Source organism: Astatotilapia calliptera, chromosome 3 (assembly GCF_964374335.1).
Source record: "Astatotilapia calliptera chromosome 3, fAstCal68.1, whole genome shotgun sequence".
In the NCBI taxonomy this organism is placed as follows: Eukaryota; Metazoa; Chordata; class Actinopteri; order Cichliformes; family Cichlidae; genus Astatotilapia; species Astatotilapia calliptera.
Genome location: NC_137424.1, coordinates 21,762,406 through 21,782,324, shown reverse-complemented (window position 1 = coordinate 21,782,324; position 19,919 = coordinate 21,762,406). Strand labels below are relative to the sequence as shown.

Here is a 19,919-nt window from a genome sequence, read left to right as displayed (position 1 = left end):
AGTCCCTGAATGGGGAAGGGAAAGAGATAACATCAGCCGCAGAGGAAGGCTTGCCTTTGCCTTCTTGTTCACATGAAGGAGGAGACAGGCCAAAAGCCGAAGCATCAAGAGAAAGCCTGCCAGACCAGACTGGAGAAGCGGATTGGACCCCAACAAACGAGGAAATGATTTCACCGGTGGAAAGGATGGCACAACCGGCTTTCATCGGACTGCCAACACCAGCAAGAGAAGAGCAGGCCCAAACCAGGTCAAAACACTCCAAAGCAATGGCCAAGTCAGACACATGGACAGGAGAAGTATTCGGACGAATGCTTGAAGCCCCGCAAGGGCTATTGGAAGTATTAAATACACTGAAGACCGTAAAGGACAAAATGACCAAAAGCATGGCAGAAGAGGAGAGCGACAATGATTCATCTACCACAGAGGAGGAAGAAGATGACGAAGATAACGACAGAGGAGGAGTCGCGTCAGAACCAAGTATAGCCAGGAATCTTAGGTCAAGACAGGTGAAAAAAGAGCAGGGACAGAGAAGGCCTATTTTTAAGAGTTCAAAAGGCAAGGGAAAATTGGGACAGTGTAAAACTGTGACCAAAGCAGAAAAAGCTGCGGGTACTCATTATAATTTGCCTTTAGTGGCTGGTGCAAAAAATGAACCAGTGTACCGCGCATACAAAGTAAGAGATTTGGAGGCATTGGTTAAACAGCTTCCACCTATAACTGGGGGCGGAGCAAGGTGGTTGCGTGAATTAGGCAGACTAACAGAAGGAGAGGAGCTTGCGATTGGCGATTTTCGCGCCATTTCTGCGCGGTGTATGCTCGGTGGTGGGCTAGCAGATGTAGAGGCTATAGCTCGCACAACTCGCCATGCAAATGATTTGCCTTATCATGAAGTGCAATGTGCTTTGTCTGACGCAGTCCGTGAAAAGTACCCAACCCCTAATACAGGAGCCATACCTAAAATAATTTGGGACCCCCAAAACACACCTAGAGAGTTTTTAGAAAAAGCCAGAGATCAGTGGTTGTTAGAAACAGGTACCCATCCAGGTAGAGAAGGTGAGCATCGGGCGTGGTTTCGCTCAGCGGTGCTGGCAGGGCTGCCAAACCAGGTCACAGAAGATCTACAGAAAAACCCAGATTTTGCCGTAGCAGATTCGGTGCAGTGGGAAAGACACGTCTCACATCGTTTGCAGCTGGAGCAGGACAGGGCGAACAAGCAGAAAAAAGAGTTGGAGGAGGCACAAGCGTCTCTACTCAAACTACAGTTGGTGGAGGCCAGAAACAAAGCCAGCGAAAAGAAAAAAGAGGAAAAAGAAAAAACAGAAAAAATTATGATAGTTGCGACCCAGCCTGGTCCTGGGCCTGAATGGCCAGATAGTGGCCCGGGTCCCTGCACTAATGACGGATGGCCCGCCAATGCACCAAGGCAGAACCAACCCACAGGGAATTGGGGAACCGGTGGATCGTACAGAGGGCGTGGTGGCTCAGCGGGGGGAGTACAAAGAGCTCGTGACACGGGGAATCTCAGCAGTGTGCCTTGGAATGTCTGTTGGAGGTGTGGAGCAGAGGGTCATTGGAACAGAAATTGCCCAGAACGTCGTCAGAACTATCAAAGACGAGGCTACCAATCCCAGGCACGTGGAGCTCCGAGAGCAAGAGATGGCTCTAGGGGAGCATATCAGGCCCCAAACCCGAGTGCAGCACCAGCCACGCAGTATCCAGTGGCTGACTGGAGGGAGGACCAGTACTGAAGGGACCCGGAGGGACCAAACAGTATGGTAATGGCAGATCCCATGCTGTTGATGACTATAGAAGGGACAGAATTGCCCTTCTTAGTAGACACTGGAGCAACATATTCAACCTTGAGAGCAGCACCAGACAGTGCAACGTTGTCCTGCCACACAGTGAACGTGGTGGGTTTTTCTGGGATCCCGACAACTCTGCCAGTGACTGACCCAGCTTTGACAAAGCTGGGCAAGCAGACTTTGAAACACAACTATGTGGTGTCATCGCAAGCGCCAGTGAATCTTATGGGCAGGGACCTGCTCGTGAAGTTGGGCGCCACAATCACATGTTCAGCAGATGGATTATCTGTGACTCTGCCAGGGGGACAGCATTTTCCGTGCCTGGGAACAAGTTCAAAGACTCAATATCTGCTCCAAGACTGTGAAAGAGCAAAAGTCAATATCTACTGGGGGAGATTAGTGAAAGAGGATGTTCTGAGGCAATTTCAGCTGTGGAGACCCTGGATAATGAGCTTGGCAGTTTACTCCCCTCCGCGCGACCCTTACCACGTTACCCTGTTTTATGATAAAGAGAATGACGACACCTATCGTGAATTATTTCAATCTGATCTTGAAGGTCAGACGTGGAATGTGCAAACACATGACATCTACATCGGACCAGAAGGTGTAGCCGCGGCTGTGAAATTAACTGATGAACAACTGCCTTGGTACAATGTGGAAGAAATTTCAACCCCTCACATTACATTGGCGGTCCACCAAGGTCATGGTGCAGGTGATCTAGGTCCAATGGTCAGGCGAGCACTGGACGACACAGGGTGGCAAAGAACCCAAATTCCTAACTTATCTTATGCTCCAAATTGTAAAACCTATCGCATAACTTGTGCCTGTGAGGATACAGTGATCTTGGAACATAAAGAAATTTCAAAAACACATGGTGAGGAGTGTGTAGATCATCCTCACGCAGTTGCTGGACTGTCGAATCTGCCTGACAGTCTATGGTCAAAAGGGCCCACGGATGTTGGCCTAGCTAAGTGTCCTCCTGTCTTGTTCCAGCTCAAGTCACACACACCGATCAATAGACCACAGTATAAACATAAACCTGAAGCAGAGGCAGGAATTACAGAAACAATAGAAGGCCTGCTAAGGGCCGGGGTGTTAGAGCCCTCTCACTCACTGTGGAACACACCAATTCTACCAGTGGAGAAACATGGAACAGGAAAATACCGTATGGCACATGATTTGAGAGCCATTAATGAAATATTGCTCTCTACTACTGCACCGGTACCAAATCCGTACACAGCTTTATCAGCTATCACATGTGACCAAAAGTGGTTCACGTGCATTGACCTGGCAAATGCATTCTTTTGTCTTCCTCTGCATGAGTCACTCAGAGACATTTTTTCATTCACATACAGAGGCCAACAACTCAGATACACACGTTTGCCACAAGGCTTTGCACTTTCTCCAGGCATTTTCAATCAGGTGCTTAAAGAAGCCCTGTCGTCATGTAATTTGCCTAATGATTGTACATTAATACAATATGTTGATGATCTTCTCATTGCAGCCCCGTCAGCAGCGGATTGTACAGCGGCATCGTTCGTTGTGTTGAATAGGTTGGCGGAATGTGGCTTTAAAGTAAGTAAAGACAAGCTGCAGTTAGTTCGCCCTGAAGTGACCTTTTTGGGCCGGGTAATCGCACACAAATCAGTGGGTTTGATGAACACACACAGAGACCAAATTTTGACACACCCAAAACCGCGAACTGTGAGAGAAATGCTTTCTTTTCTTGGTTTAACAGGTTACAGCAGGCAGTTCATTCCGGATTATGCAGGCAAAATTGCCCCTTTAAGGGGCCTAATGAAGCAAGTTGGTGTTCGAAACTTTAAGGCTGAGTTACCTTGGACGCCTGAAGCTGAAGCCGCATTTATTAGGGTAAAACAGGATTTGTCAAGGGCCTCAGATTTAGCCACACCCAATTATGACGAGCCATTCTATTTAGATGTTTCTGAAACAAACTCAATTGTAAATGGAGTGTTGTTTCAGAAAAAAGGGGGGGGTAGAGAAGTGCTCATGTATGTTAGTGTAAAACTACATCCAACAGAAGCAAAGCATCCTACATGTACACAACATGCAGCAGGGGTTGCTAGAATTATCCAAAAAACAGCACATGTAGTGAGAGAACACCCACTAAAAATACTCACTACACATAGCATAGTGGCATACGTAAATTCACAAGCATTTTGTATGTCACCACGGGCACAACAGAGACTGAGCAAAGTCTTAGAGGCCCCAAATTTGACATTCACACATGAAGGAATTAACATGGCAGATTTAATGGGTGTAGGGGAACCACATGACTGCGCCAAAAGAGCACAGATCGAGGAAAAGATTAGAGAGGACCTGAAGGCCGAACCCATACCGGGAGCTGAGGATTGGTTCACCGATGGATGTTGCCACCGAGACGAAGGAGGACTGAAAGCAGGGTATGCGGTGGTCTGCAGAGTAGGAGGAGATTATCAGGTCAGAGAGTCAGGAAGGATTGAGGGAAAGCAGTCGGCCCAGAGAGCTGAAGTGATAGCCTTAGCTCGAGCTTTGAGACTAGCCAAGAACAGGAGAGTGAACATCTACACCGATTCGGCATATGCGTTTGGAGCAGCGCATGTGGAGCTGCCTCAGTGGAAAAGAGCAGGATTCAGAACAGCAACCAATGCACCTATCTCCCACATACATGAAATGGAGGAACTGGAAAAGGCCTTGGCTGACCCAGAGGAGGTGAGCATTATAAAATGCAAAGCTCACTCCCAAGGAACCAGTATGGTGGAAAAAGGAAACCAGAGAGCAGACGAAGCCGCAAAGGAGGCCGCAGGCTACAAAGGACAGAGACAAATGATACAGGTAACATCAGAAGAAGAGATACCTGTTGACCTGATTGAGGAAGTTAAACGGGCCCAGGAGGAGGCATCCCCAGAGGAAAAGGGGGTGTGGAAAAACAAAGGAGCCTGGCAGGATGGACATTTGTGGAGGGGGCCAGACGGGCGCCCCGTGCTGACAGCCAAAATGGCAGAACAGAAGGTGGATGAAGCCCACGGACTTGCCCACGTGGGGAGAGCCCAGATGGAAAGAAATTTGTGTCATTGGTGGCATCCTGAGCTGCGAGGAATGATAAGGGAGAAGGCCAGGATGTGCTTAATCTGTGGGGCACACAATCCTAAGCCAGCAGTAAAACCGGAAGTGGGTAAGTTTCGGCCCCCTGAGAGGCCGGGAGAGGAGATTGTTATTGATTTCACTGATATGATTGATTCCGGGCCGGGCGGTGTAAGATATTTGTTAGTGTGTGTTGACGCTTTGACCGGCTGGCCAGAGGCCTGGGCTACAAAAAAGGAGGATGCTAAGACTGTCATTAAGTGTTTAATCAATTATTACATTCCCCGTCATGGGTTCCCGAAAAGAATTAGATCAGATAATGGAACCCATTTTAAAAATCAAGATTTGGAAAAAGTAGAAAAAATGTTGGGCGTCCAGCATAAATTTGGAACGGTCTATCATCCTCAGTCTCAGGGGAAAGTAGAAAGAATGAACCTAAATTTGAAAAACAAATTGGCAAAAATCTGCGCGCAAACAGGGCTAAATTGGGTCGCAGCCCTGCCGGTTGCGTTGATGACCATAAGATGTTCTGTTAATCAATCCACAGGTTTTACACCATACGAGCTGCAAACCGGGAGACAGTTTCCGGCACCTTGGACGGTGGGCTCGGGTGAACGGGACAAAAAGGGGAACCGGTCCCACGCAGACTACTGGAACGAGCTAAAGGCGCTAGTGTCCAGTTTCACGAAACAGGCGGCTTGTAAGGGGCCCACAGGAGAAGGAGAGGTCCCGGACGCGAAAACAGTGTGGCTGAGAGTCATCAAACGAAAGTGGAAGGAGCCCCGCTGGACTGGTCCATATGAGGTATCGGCTCGGACGGCGACAGCGGTCCAACTGAAGGGGAAAGGCGACACCTGGTATCACTGGACGCAGTGCGTAGCTGCGCACGAGGGCTTGGTGAGGAAGGATCAATCTCAACTCGACGCAGGTGAAATTGAGCGGCACAATAATCCCTCACACCTGTGCAACGGACCGACCGGTAGTCTACCCGGAAGGTCAAAGAAAGAAGAGCAGCCAAGGAGGAGATCGCCGCGCCAACGAAAAGGAGCGGTACCACACTGAACACCTAAAACAAGAGAGAGGCTCTGACAAAGGGCTTTGAACTTTTTACTACACCATAACATTCACATACCACCATGCCATCACAACAATTAGACACTGGTGAAGAAAGAAGAGTTTCAAAAGCCATCACAATGTTCAAAATTATTATGAGTTTGATGTTAACTATGTTGCTAATCATGGCTATTTGTTTTTTGATTTGTTTGTTGCAGACCGACCCGGGAAACCAGTCTGAGCACGGAGGCCATGCCAGTCCGGCGTTGTTTCATACACCAAGTACATCACGCGTGGTCCATAGTGATTTAAGGTTGCGGGCAAGAGTGAAGCGCGAGGTCTCTGGTAAAAAGGATGAGTGTCTCAGCACATATGGTGGTTCAGTGGTAGAATTCTCGCCTGGCATGCGAGAGGTCCCGGGTTCAAATCCCGGACGAGCCCCCAAAATGTTATGGTTCAAAAATATTGGAGATGGACACCAGAGGAAAAACCCACAATAACAACACTGGTCCGGTCGGGTTGAGTCAAACGATGATTTAATGATCACACACGTGGGAGATGGACACTGTATGCGGACAGTCTCAGATCTCATCTCAAAAAACACATTTCCATAGTTTTATGAAATCAGGGTATTAGAACGCCCCCTCATGCGTAGTGACAGGTGTAATACAATCAATGTTGACAATTTTATTTAACACAAAGAATAACATTGTCTCCTTCCCGAGGGCAGACGCTAACTGCCCCCCTTCTCCTGGAACCGTCTGTACCCTGCTGAGACACAACATGGCAACTACAAGGACTCTTTCATTTATTAAGACCATCAGTGTGTATTGCTCTAAATCAAGTATATAATATTAAATGAATATTGCTGGATCAGCTACTTCTACTTAAAACATATTAAAACATGACTAAGCACAAAATCACCAAGAATGACATCTTATAAGTGCTGTGTAAGCGCGTGCGGCCTTCCAAGCTCAAAGCCTTTGCCCTCCATAGATCAGCCAGACTCGCGCTGGCTGTAGCTTTTAACCTTTAATTACCTTGAGCACAACTCTAAAATGAGCAACAAACTGCAATGTGTATGGAATGATCATGGTTACATCTGCAATGGAAAATCATGTTATTATTCTGATACCTGTAAGAAAGATCAAATTAAAGTTATCACCATCACTGTAATGCAAAGAATAATGTAAGATCAAAAACTTCAATTCATGCTTAATGCAAAGCTGATTATATACTTCTAATGAACTAATAATGGCATATTAAAATATTAAATGATAATGAGAAAAACATCCCCTCCTTATTCTACACTATTGAGGCCAATTACACCACACCAGGGTCTGTGACTCTTGCTCAGGCCACTTACACCACACCAGGGCCTGTGGCACTGGCTGAGGCCACTTACACCACACCAGGGCCTGTGGCTGCTGGCTCAGGCCACTTACACCACACCAAGGCCTGTGGCTGCTGGCTGAGGTCACTTACACCACACCAGGGCCTGTGGCTGCTGGCTGAGGGCACTTACACCACACCAGTGCCTGTGGCTTCTGGCTGAGGCCACTTACACCACACCAGGGCCTGTGGCTCTTGCTCAGGCCACTTACACCACACCAGGGCCTGTGGCTGCTGGCTGAGGCCACTTACACCACACCAGGGCCTGTGGCTGCTGGCTGAGGCCACTTACACCACACCAGGGCCTGTGGCTGCTGGCTGAGGGCACTTACACCACACCAGTGCCTGTGGCTGCTGGCTGAGGCCACTTACACCACACCAGGGCATTAGTTGCTATTGAGGCCCCTTACACCACACCAGGGCCTGTGGCACTCGCTGAGGCCACTTACACCACACCAGGGCCTGTGGCTGCTGGCTGAGGCCACCTACACCACACCAGGGCATTAGTTGCTATTGAGGCCAATTACACCACACCAGGGTCTGTGACTCTTGCTCAGGCCACTTACACCACACCAGGGCCTGTGGCACTGGCTGAGTCCACTTACACCACACCAGGGCCTGTGGCTGCTGGCTGAGGCCACTTACACCACACCAGGGCCTGTGGCTGCTGGCTGAGGTCACTTACACCACACCAGGGCCTGTGGCTGCTGGCTGAGGGCACTTACACCACACCAGGGCCTGTGGCTCTTGCTCAGGCCACTTACACCACACCAGGGCCTGTGGCTGCTGGCTGAGGCCACTTACACCACACCAGGGCCTGTGGCTGCTGGCTGAGGCCACTTACACCACACCAGGGCCTGTGGCTGCTGGCTGAGGGCACTTACACCACACCAGTGCCTGTGGCTGCTGGCTGAGGCCACTTACACCACACCAGGGCATTAGTTGCTATTGAGGCCCCTTACACCACACCAGGGCCTGTGGCACTCGCTGAGGCCACTTACACCACACCAGGGCCTGTGGCTGCTGGCTGAGGCCACCTACACCACACCAGGGCATTAGTTGCTATTGAGGCCAATTACACCACACCAGGGTCTGTGACTCTTGCTCAGGCCACTTACACCACACCAGGGCCTGTGGCACTGGCTGAGTCCACTTACACCACACCAGGGCCTGTGGCTGCTGGCTGAGGCCACTTACACCACACCAGGGCCTGTGGCTGCTGGCTGAGGTCACTTACACCACACCAGGGCCTGTGGCTGCTGGCTGAGGGCACTTACACCACACCAGTGCCTGTGGCTTCTGGCTGAGGCCACTTACACCACACCAGGGCCTGTGGCTGCTGGCTGAGGCCACTTACACCACACCAGGGCCTGTGGCTGCTGGCTGAGGCCACTTACACCACACCAGGGCCTGTGGCTGCTGGCTGAGGCCACTTACACCACACCAGTGCCTGTGGCTGCTGGCTGAGGCCACTTACACCACACCAGGGCATTAGTTGCTATTGAGGCCCCTTACACCACACCAGGGCCTGTGGCTGCTGGCTGAGGCCACTTACACCACACCAGGCCCTGTGGCACTGGCTGAGGCCACTTACACCACACCAGGGCCTGTGGCTTCTGGCTGAGGCCACCTACACCACACCAGGGCATTAGTTGCTATTGAGGCCAATTACACCACACCAGGGTCTGTGGCTCTTGCTCAGGCCACTTACACCACACCAGGGCCTGTGGCACTGGCTGAGGCCACTTACACCACACCAGGGCCTGTGGCTCTGGCTTAGGCCACTTACACCACACCAGGGCCTGTGGCTGCTGGCTGAGGCCACTTACACCACACCAGGGCCTGTGGCTGCTGGCTGAGGCCACTTACACCACACCAGGGCCTGTGGCTCCTGGCTGAGGTCACATACACCACACCACGGCCTTATTTGCTTCTGAGGCCACTTACACCACACCAGGGCCTGTGGCTGCTGGCTGAGGCCACATACACCACACCAGGGCCTTAGTTGCTATTGAGGCCAATTACACCACACCAGGGCCTGTGGTCTTGCTCAGGCCACTTACACCACACCAGGGCCTGTGGCTCTTGCTCAGGCCACTTACTCCACACCAGGGCCTGTGGCTCTTGCTCAGGCCACTTACACCACACCAGGGCCTGTGGCTCTTGCTCAGGCCACTCATATCACACCAGGCCCTGTGCTTCTGGCCGAGGCCATCTTCACCAAACCAGGCCCTGTGCTGCTAGCTGTGGCCATGTACAACACACCAGGCCCTGTTCTGGTTCCTGAGGCCATCTTCAACAATCCAGGGCCTGTGCTGTTGGATAAATGCTAAACTGAGCCTTTGGGTTAGGGTATTATGCAAACATGCAGGTATGGTTATAGGATTGTCTTCGTAACTTCAGGTACTTGCCACCTAATCACTTGAATCCATAAATTGAGACATTGTGCTGGGGCCAGCAGCTTACGGCCATAGCCATACCACCCTGAGCACGCCCGACCTCGTCTGATCTCGGAAGCTAAGCAGGGCTGGGTTTGGTTAGTACTTGGATGGGAGACTTCCTTGGAATACCTGGTGCTGTAAGCCTTTCATTTTCATGTCATTGAACCGCTTTTGATCCAGAGAAGGGGTGTATTAAAAGACCAAAAGCAGCTGCCCATTAATGAGGGCACATTAACGACATTGCTTTTGGCTCTTTTCCAATGTCTTGTGCTGCTAGCTGATGCCACCTACACCACACCAGGTTCTGAGTGACCGGCTGGGGCCACTTACACCACATCAGGGCCTGTGGCTCTGGCTGAGGCCACTTACACCACACCAGGGCCTGTGGCTGCTGGCTGAGGCCACTTACACCACACCAGGGCCTGTGGCTGCTGGCTGAGGCCACTTACACCACACCAGGGCCTGTGGCTGCTGGCTGAGGCCACTTACACCACACCAGGGCCTGTGGCTGCTGGCTGAGGCCACTTAAACCACACCAGGGCCTGTGGCTGCTGGCTGAGGCTACTTACACCACACAAGGGCCTGTGGCTGCTGGCTGAGGCCACTTACACCACACTAGGGCCTGTGGCTGCTGGCTGAGGCCACTTACACCACACAAGGGCCTGTGGCTGCTGGCTGAGGCCACCTACACCACACCAGGGCCTGTGGCTCTTGCTCAGGCCACTCATATCACACCAGACCCTGTGCTTCTGGCCAAGGCCATCTTCACCAAACCTGGCCCAGTGCTGCTTGCTGTGGCCATGTACAACACACCAGGCCCTGTGCTGCTGGCTGAGGCCACTTACACCACACCAGGGCCTTAGTTGCTATTGAGGCCACTTACACCACACCAGGGCCTTATTTGCTTCTGAGGCCACCTACACCACACCAGGGCATTAGTTGCTATTGAGGCCAATTACACCACACCAGGGTCTGTGACTCTTGCTCAGGCCACTTACACCACACCAGGGCCTGTGGCACTGGCTGAGTCCACTTACACCACACCAGGGCCTGTGGCTGCTGGCTGAGGTCACTTACACCACACCAGGGCCTGTGGCTGCTGGCTGAGGGCACTTACACCACACCAGTGCCTGTGGCTTCTGGCTGAGGCCACTTACACCACACCAGGGCCTGTGGCTGCTGGCTCAGGCCACTTACACCACACCAGGGCCTGTGGCTGCTGGCTGAGGCCACTTACACCACACCAGGGCCTGTGGCTGCTGGCTGAGGCCACTTACACCACACCAGTGCCTGTGGCTGCTGGCTGAGGCCACTTACACCACACCAGGGCATTAGTTGCTATTGAGGCCCCTTACACCACACCAGGGTCTGTGGCTCTTGCTCAGGCCACTTACACCACACCAGGGCCTGTGGCACTGGCTGAGGCCACTTACACTACACCAGGGCCTGTGGCTCTGGCTGAGGCCACTTACACCACACCAGGGCCTGTGGCTGCTGGCTGAGGCCACTTACACCACACCAGGGCCTGTGGCTGCTGGCTGAGGCCACTTACACCACACCAGGGCCTGTGGCTGCTGGCTGAGGCCACCTACACCACACCAGGGCATTAGTTGCTATTGAGGCCAATTACACCACACCAGGGTCTGTGACTCTTGCTCAGGCCACTTACACCACACCAGGGCCTGTGGCACTGGCTGAGTCCACTTACACCACACCAGGGCCTGTGGCTGCTGGCTGAGGCCACTTACACCACACCAGGGCCTGTGGCTGCTGGCTGAGGTCACTTACACCACACCAGGGCCTGTGGCTGCTGGCTGAGGGCACTTACACCACACCAGTGCCTGTGGCTTCTGGCTGAGGCCACTTACACCACACCAGGGCCTGTGGCTGCTGGCTGAGGCCACTTACACCACACCAGGGCCTGTGGCTGCTGGCTGAGGCCACTTACACCACACCAGGGCCTGTGGCTGCTGGCTGAGGCCACTTACACCACACCAGTGCCTGTGGCTGCTGGCTGAGGCCACTTACACCACACCAGGGCATTAGTTGCTATTGAGGCCCCTTACACCACACCAGGGCCTGTGGCTGCTGGCTGAGGCCACTTACACCACACCAGGCCCTGTGGCACTGGCTGAGGCCACTTACACCACACCAGGGCCTGTGGCTTCTGGCTGAGGCCACCTACACCACACCAGGGCATTAGTTGCTATTGAGGCCAATTACACCACACCAGGGTCTGTGGCTCTTGCTCAGGCCACTTACACCACACCAGGGCCTGTGGCACTGGCTGAGGCCACTTACACCACACCAGGGCCTGTGGCTCTGGCTTAGGCCACTTACACCACACCAGGGCCTGTGGCTGCTGGCTGAGGCCACTTACACCACACCAGGGCCTGTGGCTGCTGGCTGAGGCCACTTACACCACACCAGGGCCTGTGGCTCCTGGCTGAGGTCACATACACCACACCACGGCCTTATTTGCTTCTGAGGCCACTTACACCACACCAGGGCCTGTGGCTGCTGGCTGAGGCCACATACACCACACCAGGGCCTTAGTTGCTATTGAGGCCAATTACACCACACCAGGGCCTGTGGTCTTGCTCAGGCCACTTACACCACACCAGGGCCTGTGGCTCTTGCTCAGGCCACTTACTCCACACCAGGGCCTGTGGCTCTTGCTCAGGCCACTTACACCACACCAGGGCCTGTGGCTCTTGCTCAGGCCACTCATATCACACCAGGCCCTGTGCTTCTGGCCGAGGCCATCTTCACCAAACCAGGCCCTGTGCTGCTAGCTGTGGCCATGTACAACACACCAGGCCCTGTTCTGGTTCCTGAGGCCATCTTCAACAATCCAGGGCCTGTGCTGTTGGATAAATGCTAAACTGAGCCTTTGGGTTAGGGTATTATGCAAACATGCAGGTATGGTTATAGGATTGTCTTCGTAACTTCAGGTACTTGCCACCTAATCACTTGAATCCATAAATTGAGACATTGTGCTGGGGCCAGCAGCTTACGGCCATACCACCCTGAGCACGCCCGACCTCGTCTGATCTCGGAAGCTAAGCAGGGCTGGGCTTGGTTAGTACTTGGATGGGAGACTTCCTTGGAATACCTGGTGCTGTAAGCCTTTCATTTTCATGTCATTGAACCGCTTTTGATCCAGAGAAGGGGTGTATTAAAAGACCAAAAGCAGCTGCCCATTAATGAGGGCACATTAACGACATTGCTTTTGGCTCTTTTCCAATGTCTTGTGCTGCTAGCTGATGCCACCTACACCACACCAGGTTCTGAGTGACCGGCTGGGGCCACTTACACCACATCAGGGCCTGTGGCTCTGGCTGAGGCCACTTACACCACACCAGGGCCTGTGGCTGCTGGCTGAGGCCACGTACACCACACCAGGGCCTGTGGCTGCTGGCTGAGGCCACTTACACCACACCAGGGCCTGTGGCTGCTGGCTGAGGCCACTTACACCACACCAGGGCCTGTGGCTGCTGGCTGAGGCCACTTAAACCACACCAGGGCCTGTGGCTGCTGGCTGAGGCCACTTACACCACACAAGGGCCTGTGGCTGCTGGCTGAGGCCACTTACACCACACCAGGGCCTGTGGCTGCTGGCTGAGGCCACTTACACCACACAAGGGCCTGTGGCTGCTGGCTGAGGCCACCTACACCACACCAGGGCCTGTGGCTCTTGCTCAGGCCACTCATATCACACCAGACCCTGTGCTTCTGGCCAAGGCCATCTTCACCAAACCTGACCCAGTGCTGCTTGCTGTGGCCATGTACAACACACCAGGCCCTGTGCTGCTGGCTGAGGCCACTTACACCACACCAGGGCCTTAGTTGCTATTGAGGCCACTTACACCACACCAGGGCCTTATTTGCTTCTGAGGCCACCTACACCACACCAGGGCATTAGTTGCTATTGAGGCCAATTACACCACACCAGGGTCTGTGACTCTTGCTCAGGCCACTTACACCACACCAGGGCCTGTGGCACTGGCTGAGTCCACTTACACCACACCAGGGCCTGTGGCTGCTGGCTGAGGCCACTTACACCACACCAGGGCCTGTGGCTGCTGGCTGAGGTCACTTACACCACACCAGGGCCTGTGGCTGCTGGCTGAGGGCACTTACACCACACCAGTGCCTGTGGCTTCTGGCTGAGGCCACTTACACCACACCAGGGCCTGTGGCTGCTGGCTCAGGCCACTTACACCACACCAGGGCCTGTGGCTGCTGGCTGAGGCCACTTACACCACACCAGGGCCTGTGGCTGCTGGCTGAGGCCACTTACACCACACCAGTGCCTGTGGCTGCTGGCTGAGGCCACTTACACCACACCAGGGCATTAGTTGCTATTGAGGCCCCTTACACCACACCAGGGTCTGTGGCTCTTGCTCAGGCCACTTACACCACACCAGGGCCTGTGGCACTGGCTGAGGCCACTTACACTACACCAGGGCCTGTGGCTCTGGCTGAGGCCACTTACACCACACCAGGGCCTGTGGCTGCTGGCTGAGGCCACTTACACCACACCAGGGCCTGTGGCTGCTGGCTGAGGCCACTTACACCACACCAGGGCCTGTGGCTGCTGGCTGAGGCCACTTACACCACACCAGGGCCTGTGGCTCCTGGCTGAGGTCACATACACCACACCACGGCCTTATTTGCTTCTGAGGCCACTTACACCACACCAGGGCCTGTGGCTGCTGGCTGAGGCCACATACACCACACCAGGGCCTTAGTTGCTATTGAGGCCAATTACACCACACCAGGGCCTGTGGCTCTTGCTCAGGCCACTTACTCCACACCAGGGCCTGTGGCTCTTGCTCAGGCCACTTACACCACACCAGGGCCTGTGGCTCTTGCTCAGGCCACTCATATCACACCAGGCCCTGTGCTTCTGGCCGAGGCCATCTTCACCAAACCAGGCCCTGTGCTGCTAGCTGTGGCCATGTACAACACACCAGGCCCTGTTCTGGTTCCTGAGGCCATCTTCAACAATCCAGGGCCTGTGCTGTTGGATAAATGCTAAACTGAGCCTTTGGGTTAGGGTATTATGCAAACATGCAGGTATGGTTATAGGATTGTCTTCGTAACTTCAGGTACTTGCCACCTAATCAGTTGAATCCATAAATTGAGACATTGTGCTGGGGCCAGCAGCTTACGGCCATACCACCCTGAGCACGCCCGACCTCGTCTGATCTCGGAAGCTAAGCAGGGCTGGGCTTGGTTAGTACTTGGATGGGAGACTTCCTTGGAATACCTAGTGCTGTAAGCCTTTCATTTTCATGTCATTGAACCGCTTTTGATCCAGAGAAGGGGTGTATTAAAAGACCAAAAGCAGCTGCCCATTAATGAGGGCACATTAACGACATTGCTTTTGGCTCTTTTCCAATGTCTTGTGCTGCTAGCTGATGCCACCTACACCACACCAGGTTCTGAGTGACCGGCTGGGGCCACTTACACCACATCAGGGCCTGTGGCTCTGGCTGAGGCCACTTACACCACACCAGGGCCTGTGGCTGCTGGCTGAGGCCACTTACACCACACCAGGGCCTGTGGCTGCTGGCTGAGGCCACTTACACCACACCAGGGCCTGTGGCTGCTGGCTGAGGCCACTTACACCACACCAGGGCCTGTGGCTGCTGGCTGAGGCCACTTAAACCACACCAGGGCCTGTGGCTGCTGGCTGAGGCCACTTACACCACACAAGGGCCTGTGGCTGCTGGCTGAGGCCACTTACACCACACCAGGGCCTGTGGCTGCTGGCTGAGGCCACTTACACCACACAAGGGCCTGTGGCTGCTGGCTGAGGCCACCTACACCACACCAGGGCCTGTGGCTCTTGCTCAGGCCACTCATATCACACCAGACCCTGTGCTTCTGGCCAAGGCCATCTTCACCAAACCTGGCCCAGTGCTGCTTGCTGTGGCCATGTACAACACACCAGGCCCTGTGCTGCTGGCTGAGGCCACTTACACCACACCAGGGCCTTAGTTGCTATTGAGGCCACTTACACCACACCAGGGCCTTATTTGCTTCTGAGGCCACCTACACCACACCAGGGCATTAGTTGCTATTGAGGCCAATTACACCACACCAGGGTCTGTGACTCTTGCTCAGGCCACTTACACTACACCAGGGCCTGTGGCACTGGCTGAGTCCACTTACACCACACCAGGGCCTGTGGCTGCTGGCTGAGGCCACTTACACCACACCAGGGCCTGTGGCTGCTGGCTGAGGTCACTTACACCACACCAGGGCCTGTTGCTGCTGGCTGAGGGCACTTACACCACACCAGTGCCTGTGGCTTCTGGCTGAGGCCACTTACACCACACCAGGGCCTGTGGCTGCTGGCTCAGGCCACTTACACCACACCAGGGCCTGTGGCTGCTGGCTGAGGCCACTTACACCACACCAGGGCCTGTGGCTGCTGGCTGAGGCCACTTACACCACACCAGTGCCTGTGGCTGCTGGCTGAGGCCACTTACACCACACCAGGGCATTAGTTGCTATTGAGGCCCCTTACACCACACCAGGGTCTGTGGCTCTTGCTCAGGCCACTTACACCACACCAGGGCCTGTGGCACTGGCTGAGGCCACTTACACCACACCAGGGCCTGTGGCTCCTGGCTGAGGTCACATACACCACACCACGGCCTTATTTGCTTCTGAGGCCACTTACACCACACCAGGGCCTGTGGCTGCTGGCTGAGGCCACATACACCACACCAGGGCCTTAGTTGCTATTGAGGCCAATTACACCACACCAGGGCCTGTGGTCTTGCTCAGGCCACTTACACCACACCAGGGCCTGTGGCTCTTGCTCAGGCCACTTACTCCACACCAGGGCCTGTGGCTCTTGCTCAGGCCACTTACACCACACCAGGGCCTGTGGCTCTTGCTCAGGCCATTCATATCACACCAGGCCCTGTGCTTCTGGCCGAGGCCATCTTCACCAAACCAGGCCCTGTGCTGCTAGCTGTGGCCATGTACAACACACCAGGCCCTGTTCTGGTTCCTGAGGCCATCTTCAACAATCCAGGGCCTGTGCTGTTGGATAAATGCTAAACTGAGCCTTTGGGTTAGGGTATTATGCAAACATGCAGGTATGGTTATAGGATTGTCTTCGTAACTTCAGGTACTTGCCACCTAATCAGTTGAATCCATAAATTGAGACATTGTGCTGGGGCCAGCAGCTTACGGCCATACCACCCTGAGCACGCCCGACCTCGTCTGATCTCGGAAGCTAAGCAGGGCTGGGCTTGGTTAGTACTTGGATGGGAGACTTCCTTGGAATACCTGGTGCTGTAAGCCTTTCATTTTCATGTCATTGAACCGCTTTTGATCCAGAGAAGGGGTGTATTAAAAGACCAAAAGCAGCTGCCCATTAATGAGGGCACATTAACGACATTGCTTTTGGCTCTTTTCCAATGTCTTGTGCTGCTAGCTGATGCCACCTACACCACACCAGGGCCTGAGTGACCGGCTGGGGCCACTTACACCACATCAGGGCCTGTGGCTCTGGCTGAGGCCACTTACACCACACCAGGGCCTGTGGCTGCTGGCTGAGGCCACTTACACCACACCAGGGCCTGTGGCTGCTGGCTGAGGCCACTTACACCACACCAGGGCCTGTGGCTGCTGGCTGAGGCCACTTACACCACACCAGGGCCTGTGGCTCTTGCTCAGGCCACTCATATCACACCAGGCCCTGTGCTTCTGGCCGAGGCCATCTTCACCAAACCAGGCCCTGTGCTGCTAGCTGTGGCCATGTACAACACACCAGGCCCTGTTCTGGTTCCTGAGGCCATCTTCAACAATCCAGGGCCTGTGCTGTTGGATAAATGCTAAACTGAGCCTTTGGGTTAGGGTATTATGCAAACATGCAGGTATGGTTATAGGATTGTCTTTGTAACTTCAGGTACTTGCCACCTAATCAGTTGAATCCATAAATTGAGACATTGTGCTGGGGCCAGCAGCTTACGGCCGTACCACCCTGAGCACGCCCGACCTCGTCTGATCTCGGAAGCTAAGCAGGGCTGGGCTTGGTTAGTACTTGGATGGGAGACTACCTGGTGCTGTAAGCCTTTCATTTTCATGTCATTGAACCGCTTTTGATCCAGAGAAGGGGTGTATTAAAAGACCAAAAGCAGCTGCCCATTAATGAGGGCACATTAACGACATTGCTTTTGGCTGTTTTCCAATGTCTTGTGCTGCTAGCTGATGCCACCTACACCACACCAGGGCCTGAGTGACCGGCTGGGGCCACTTACACCACATCAGGGCCTGTGGCTGCTGGCTGAGGCCACTTACACTACACCAGGGCCTGTGGCTGCTGGCTGAGGCCACTTACACCACACCAGGGCCTGTGGCTGCTGGCTGAGGCCACCTACACCACACCAGGGCCTTAGTTGCTATTGAGGCCAATTACACCACACCAGGGCCTGTGGCTCTTGCTCAGGCCACTTACACCACACCAGGGCCTGTGGCTGCTGGATGAGGCCACTTACACCACACCAGGGCATTAGTTGCTATTGAGGCCACTTACACCACACCAGGGCCTGTGGCTGCTGGCTGAGGCCACCTACACCACACCAGGGCATTAGTTGCTATTGAGGCCAATTACACCACACCAGGGTCTGTGGCTCTTGCTCAGGCCACTTACACCACACCAGGGCCTGTGGCACTGGCTGAGGCCACTTACACCACACCAGGACCTGTGGCTCTGGCTGAGGCCACTTACACCACACCAGGGCCTGTGGCTGCTGGCTGAGGCCACTTACACCACACCAGGGCCTGTGGCTGCTGGCTGAGGCCACTTACACCACACCAGGGCCTGTGGCTGCTGGCTGAGGCCACTTACACCACACCAGGGCCTGTGGCTTCTGGCTGAGGCCACTTACACCACACCAGGGCCTGTGGCTCTTGCTCAGGCCACTCACATCACAACAGGCCCTGCGCTTCTGGCCGAGGCCATCTTCACCAAACCAGGCCCTGTACTGCTAGCTGTGGCCATGTACAACACACCAGGCCCTGTGCTGGTTCCTGAGGCCATCTTCAACAATCCAGGGCCTGTGCTGTTAGATAAATGCTAAACTGAGCCTTTGGGTTAGGGTATTATGCAAACATGCAGGTATGGTTAAAGGATTGTCTTCGTAACTTCAGGTACTTGCCACCTAATCAGTTGAATCCATAAATTGAGACATTGTGCTGGGGCGAGCAGCTTACGGCCATACCACCCTGCGCACGCCCGACCTCGTCTGATCTCGGAAGCTAAGCAGGGCTGGGCTTGGTTAGTACTTGGATGGGAGACTACCTGGGAATACCTGGTGCTGTAAGCCTTTCATTTTCATGTCATTGAACCGCTTTTGATCCAGAGAAGGGGTGTATTAAAAGACCAAAAGCAGCTGCCCATTAATGAGGGCACATTAACGACATTGCTTTTGGCTGTTTTCCAATGTCTTGTGCTGCTAGCTGATGCCACCTACACCACACCAGGGCCTGAGTGACCGGCTGGGGCCACTTACACCACATCAGGGCCTGTGGCTGCTGGCTGAGGCCACTTACACCACACCAGGGCCTGTGGCTGCTGGCTGAGGCCACTTACACCACACCAGGGCATTAGTTGCTATTGAGGCCAATTACACCACACCAGGGTCTGTGGCTCTTGCTCAGGCCACTTACACCACACCAGGGCCTGTGGCACTGGCTGAGGCCACTTACACCACACCAGGGCCTGTGGCTGCTGGCTGAGGCCACCTACACCACACCAGGGCATTAGTTGCTATTGAGGCCAATTACACCACACCAGGGTCTGTGACTCTTGCTCAGGCCACTTAGACCACACCAGGGCCTGTGGCACTGGCTGAGGCCACTTACACCACACCAGGGCCTGTGGCTGCTGGCTGAGGCCACTTACACCACACCAGGGCCTGTGGCTGCTGGCTGAGGTCACTTACACCACACCAGGGCCTGTGGCTGCTGGCTGAGGGCACTTACACCACACCAGTGCCTGTGGCTTCTGGCTGAGGCCACTTACACCACACCAGGGCCTGTGGCTCTTGCTCAGGCCACTTACACCACACCAGTGCCTGTGGCTGCTGGCTGAGGCCACTTACACCACACCAGGGCC

The 19,919-nt window shown here is 54.2% G+C and overlaps 1 protein-coding gene, 5 non-coding genes and 2 pseudogenes across 6 annotated transcripts; all 8 read left to right on the top strand.

Moving 5' to 3' along the window:
• The first annotated feature begins 3,797 nt into the window (after positions 1-3,797).
• LOC145426197 (uncharacterized) lies at positions 3,798-6,300 on the top strand. The gene is made up of 2 exons (XM_080299758.1): positions 3,798-4,977; positions 5,434-6,300. Exons 1-2 carry the CDS (start codon positions 3,813-3,815, stop codon positions 5,946-5,948), a joined length of 1,680 nt encoding a protein of 559 aa, XP_080155884.1. The 5' UTR covers positions 3,798-3,812; the 3' UTR covers positions 5,949-6,300.
• An 8-nt stretch (positions 6,301-6,308) lies between these two features.
• On the top strand, positions 6,309-6,389 carry trnaa-ggc (transfer RNA alanine (anticodon GGC)). Its single transcript has one exon. It is a non-coding gene; the product is annotated as a tRNA-Ala (tRNA).
• Positions 6,390-9,797: 3,408 nt separating this feature from the next.
• Positions 9,798-9,916, top strand: LOC145427421 (5S ribosomal RNA; annotated as a pseudogene).
• Positions 9,917-12,783: 2,867 nt separating this feature from the next.
• Positions 12,784-12,902, top strand: LOC145426710 (5S ribosomal RNA). The gene has a single exon (XR_013907423.1). It is a non-coding gene; the product is annotated as a 5S ribosomal RNA (ribosomal RNA).
• Positions 12,903-14,943: 2,041 nt separating this feature from the next.
• On the top strand, positions 14,944-15,062 carry LOC145426578 (5S ribosomal RNA). Its single transcript, XR_013907288.1, has one exon. It is a non-coding gene; the product is annotated as a 5S ribosomal RNA (ribosomal RNA).
• A 1,920-nt stretch (positions 15,063-16,982) lies between these two features.
• On the top strand, positions 16,983-17,101 carry LOC145426709 (5S ribosomal RNA). Its single transcript, XR_013907421.1, has one exon. It is a non-coding gene; the product is annotated as a 5S ribosomal RNA (ribosomal RNA).
• Positions 17,102-17,765: 664 nt separating this feature from the next.
• On the top strand, positions 17,766-17,874 carry LOC145427487 (5S ribosomal RNA; annotated as a pseudogene).
• Positions 17,875-19,009: 1,135 nt separating this feature from the next.
• On the top strand, positions 19,010-19,128 carry LOC145426625 (5S ribosomal RNA). The gene has a single exon (XR_013907335.1). It is a non-coding gene; the product is annotated as a 5S ribosomal RNA (ribosomal RNA).
• Positions 19,129-19,919: the final 791 nt, after the last annotated feature.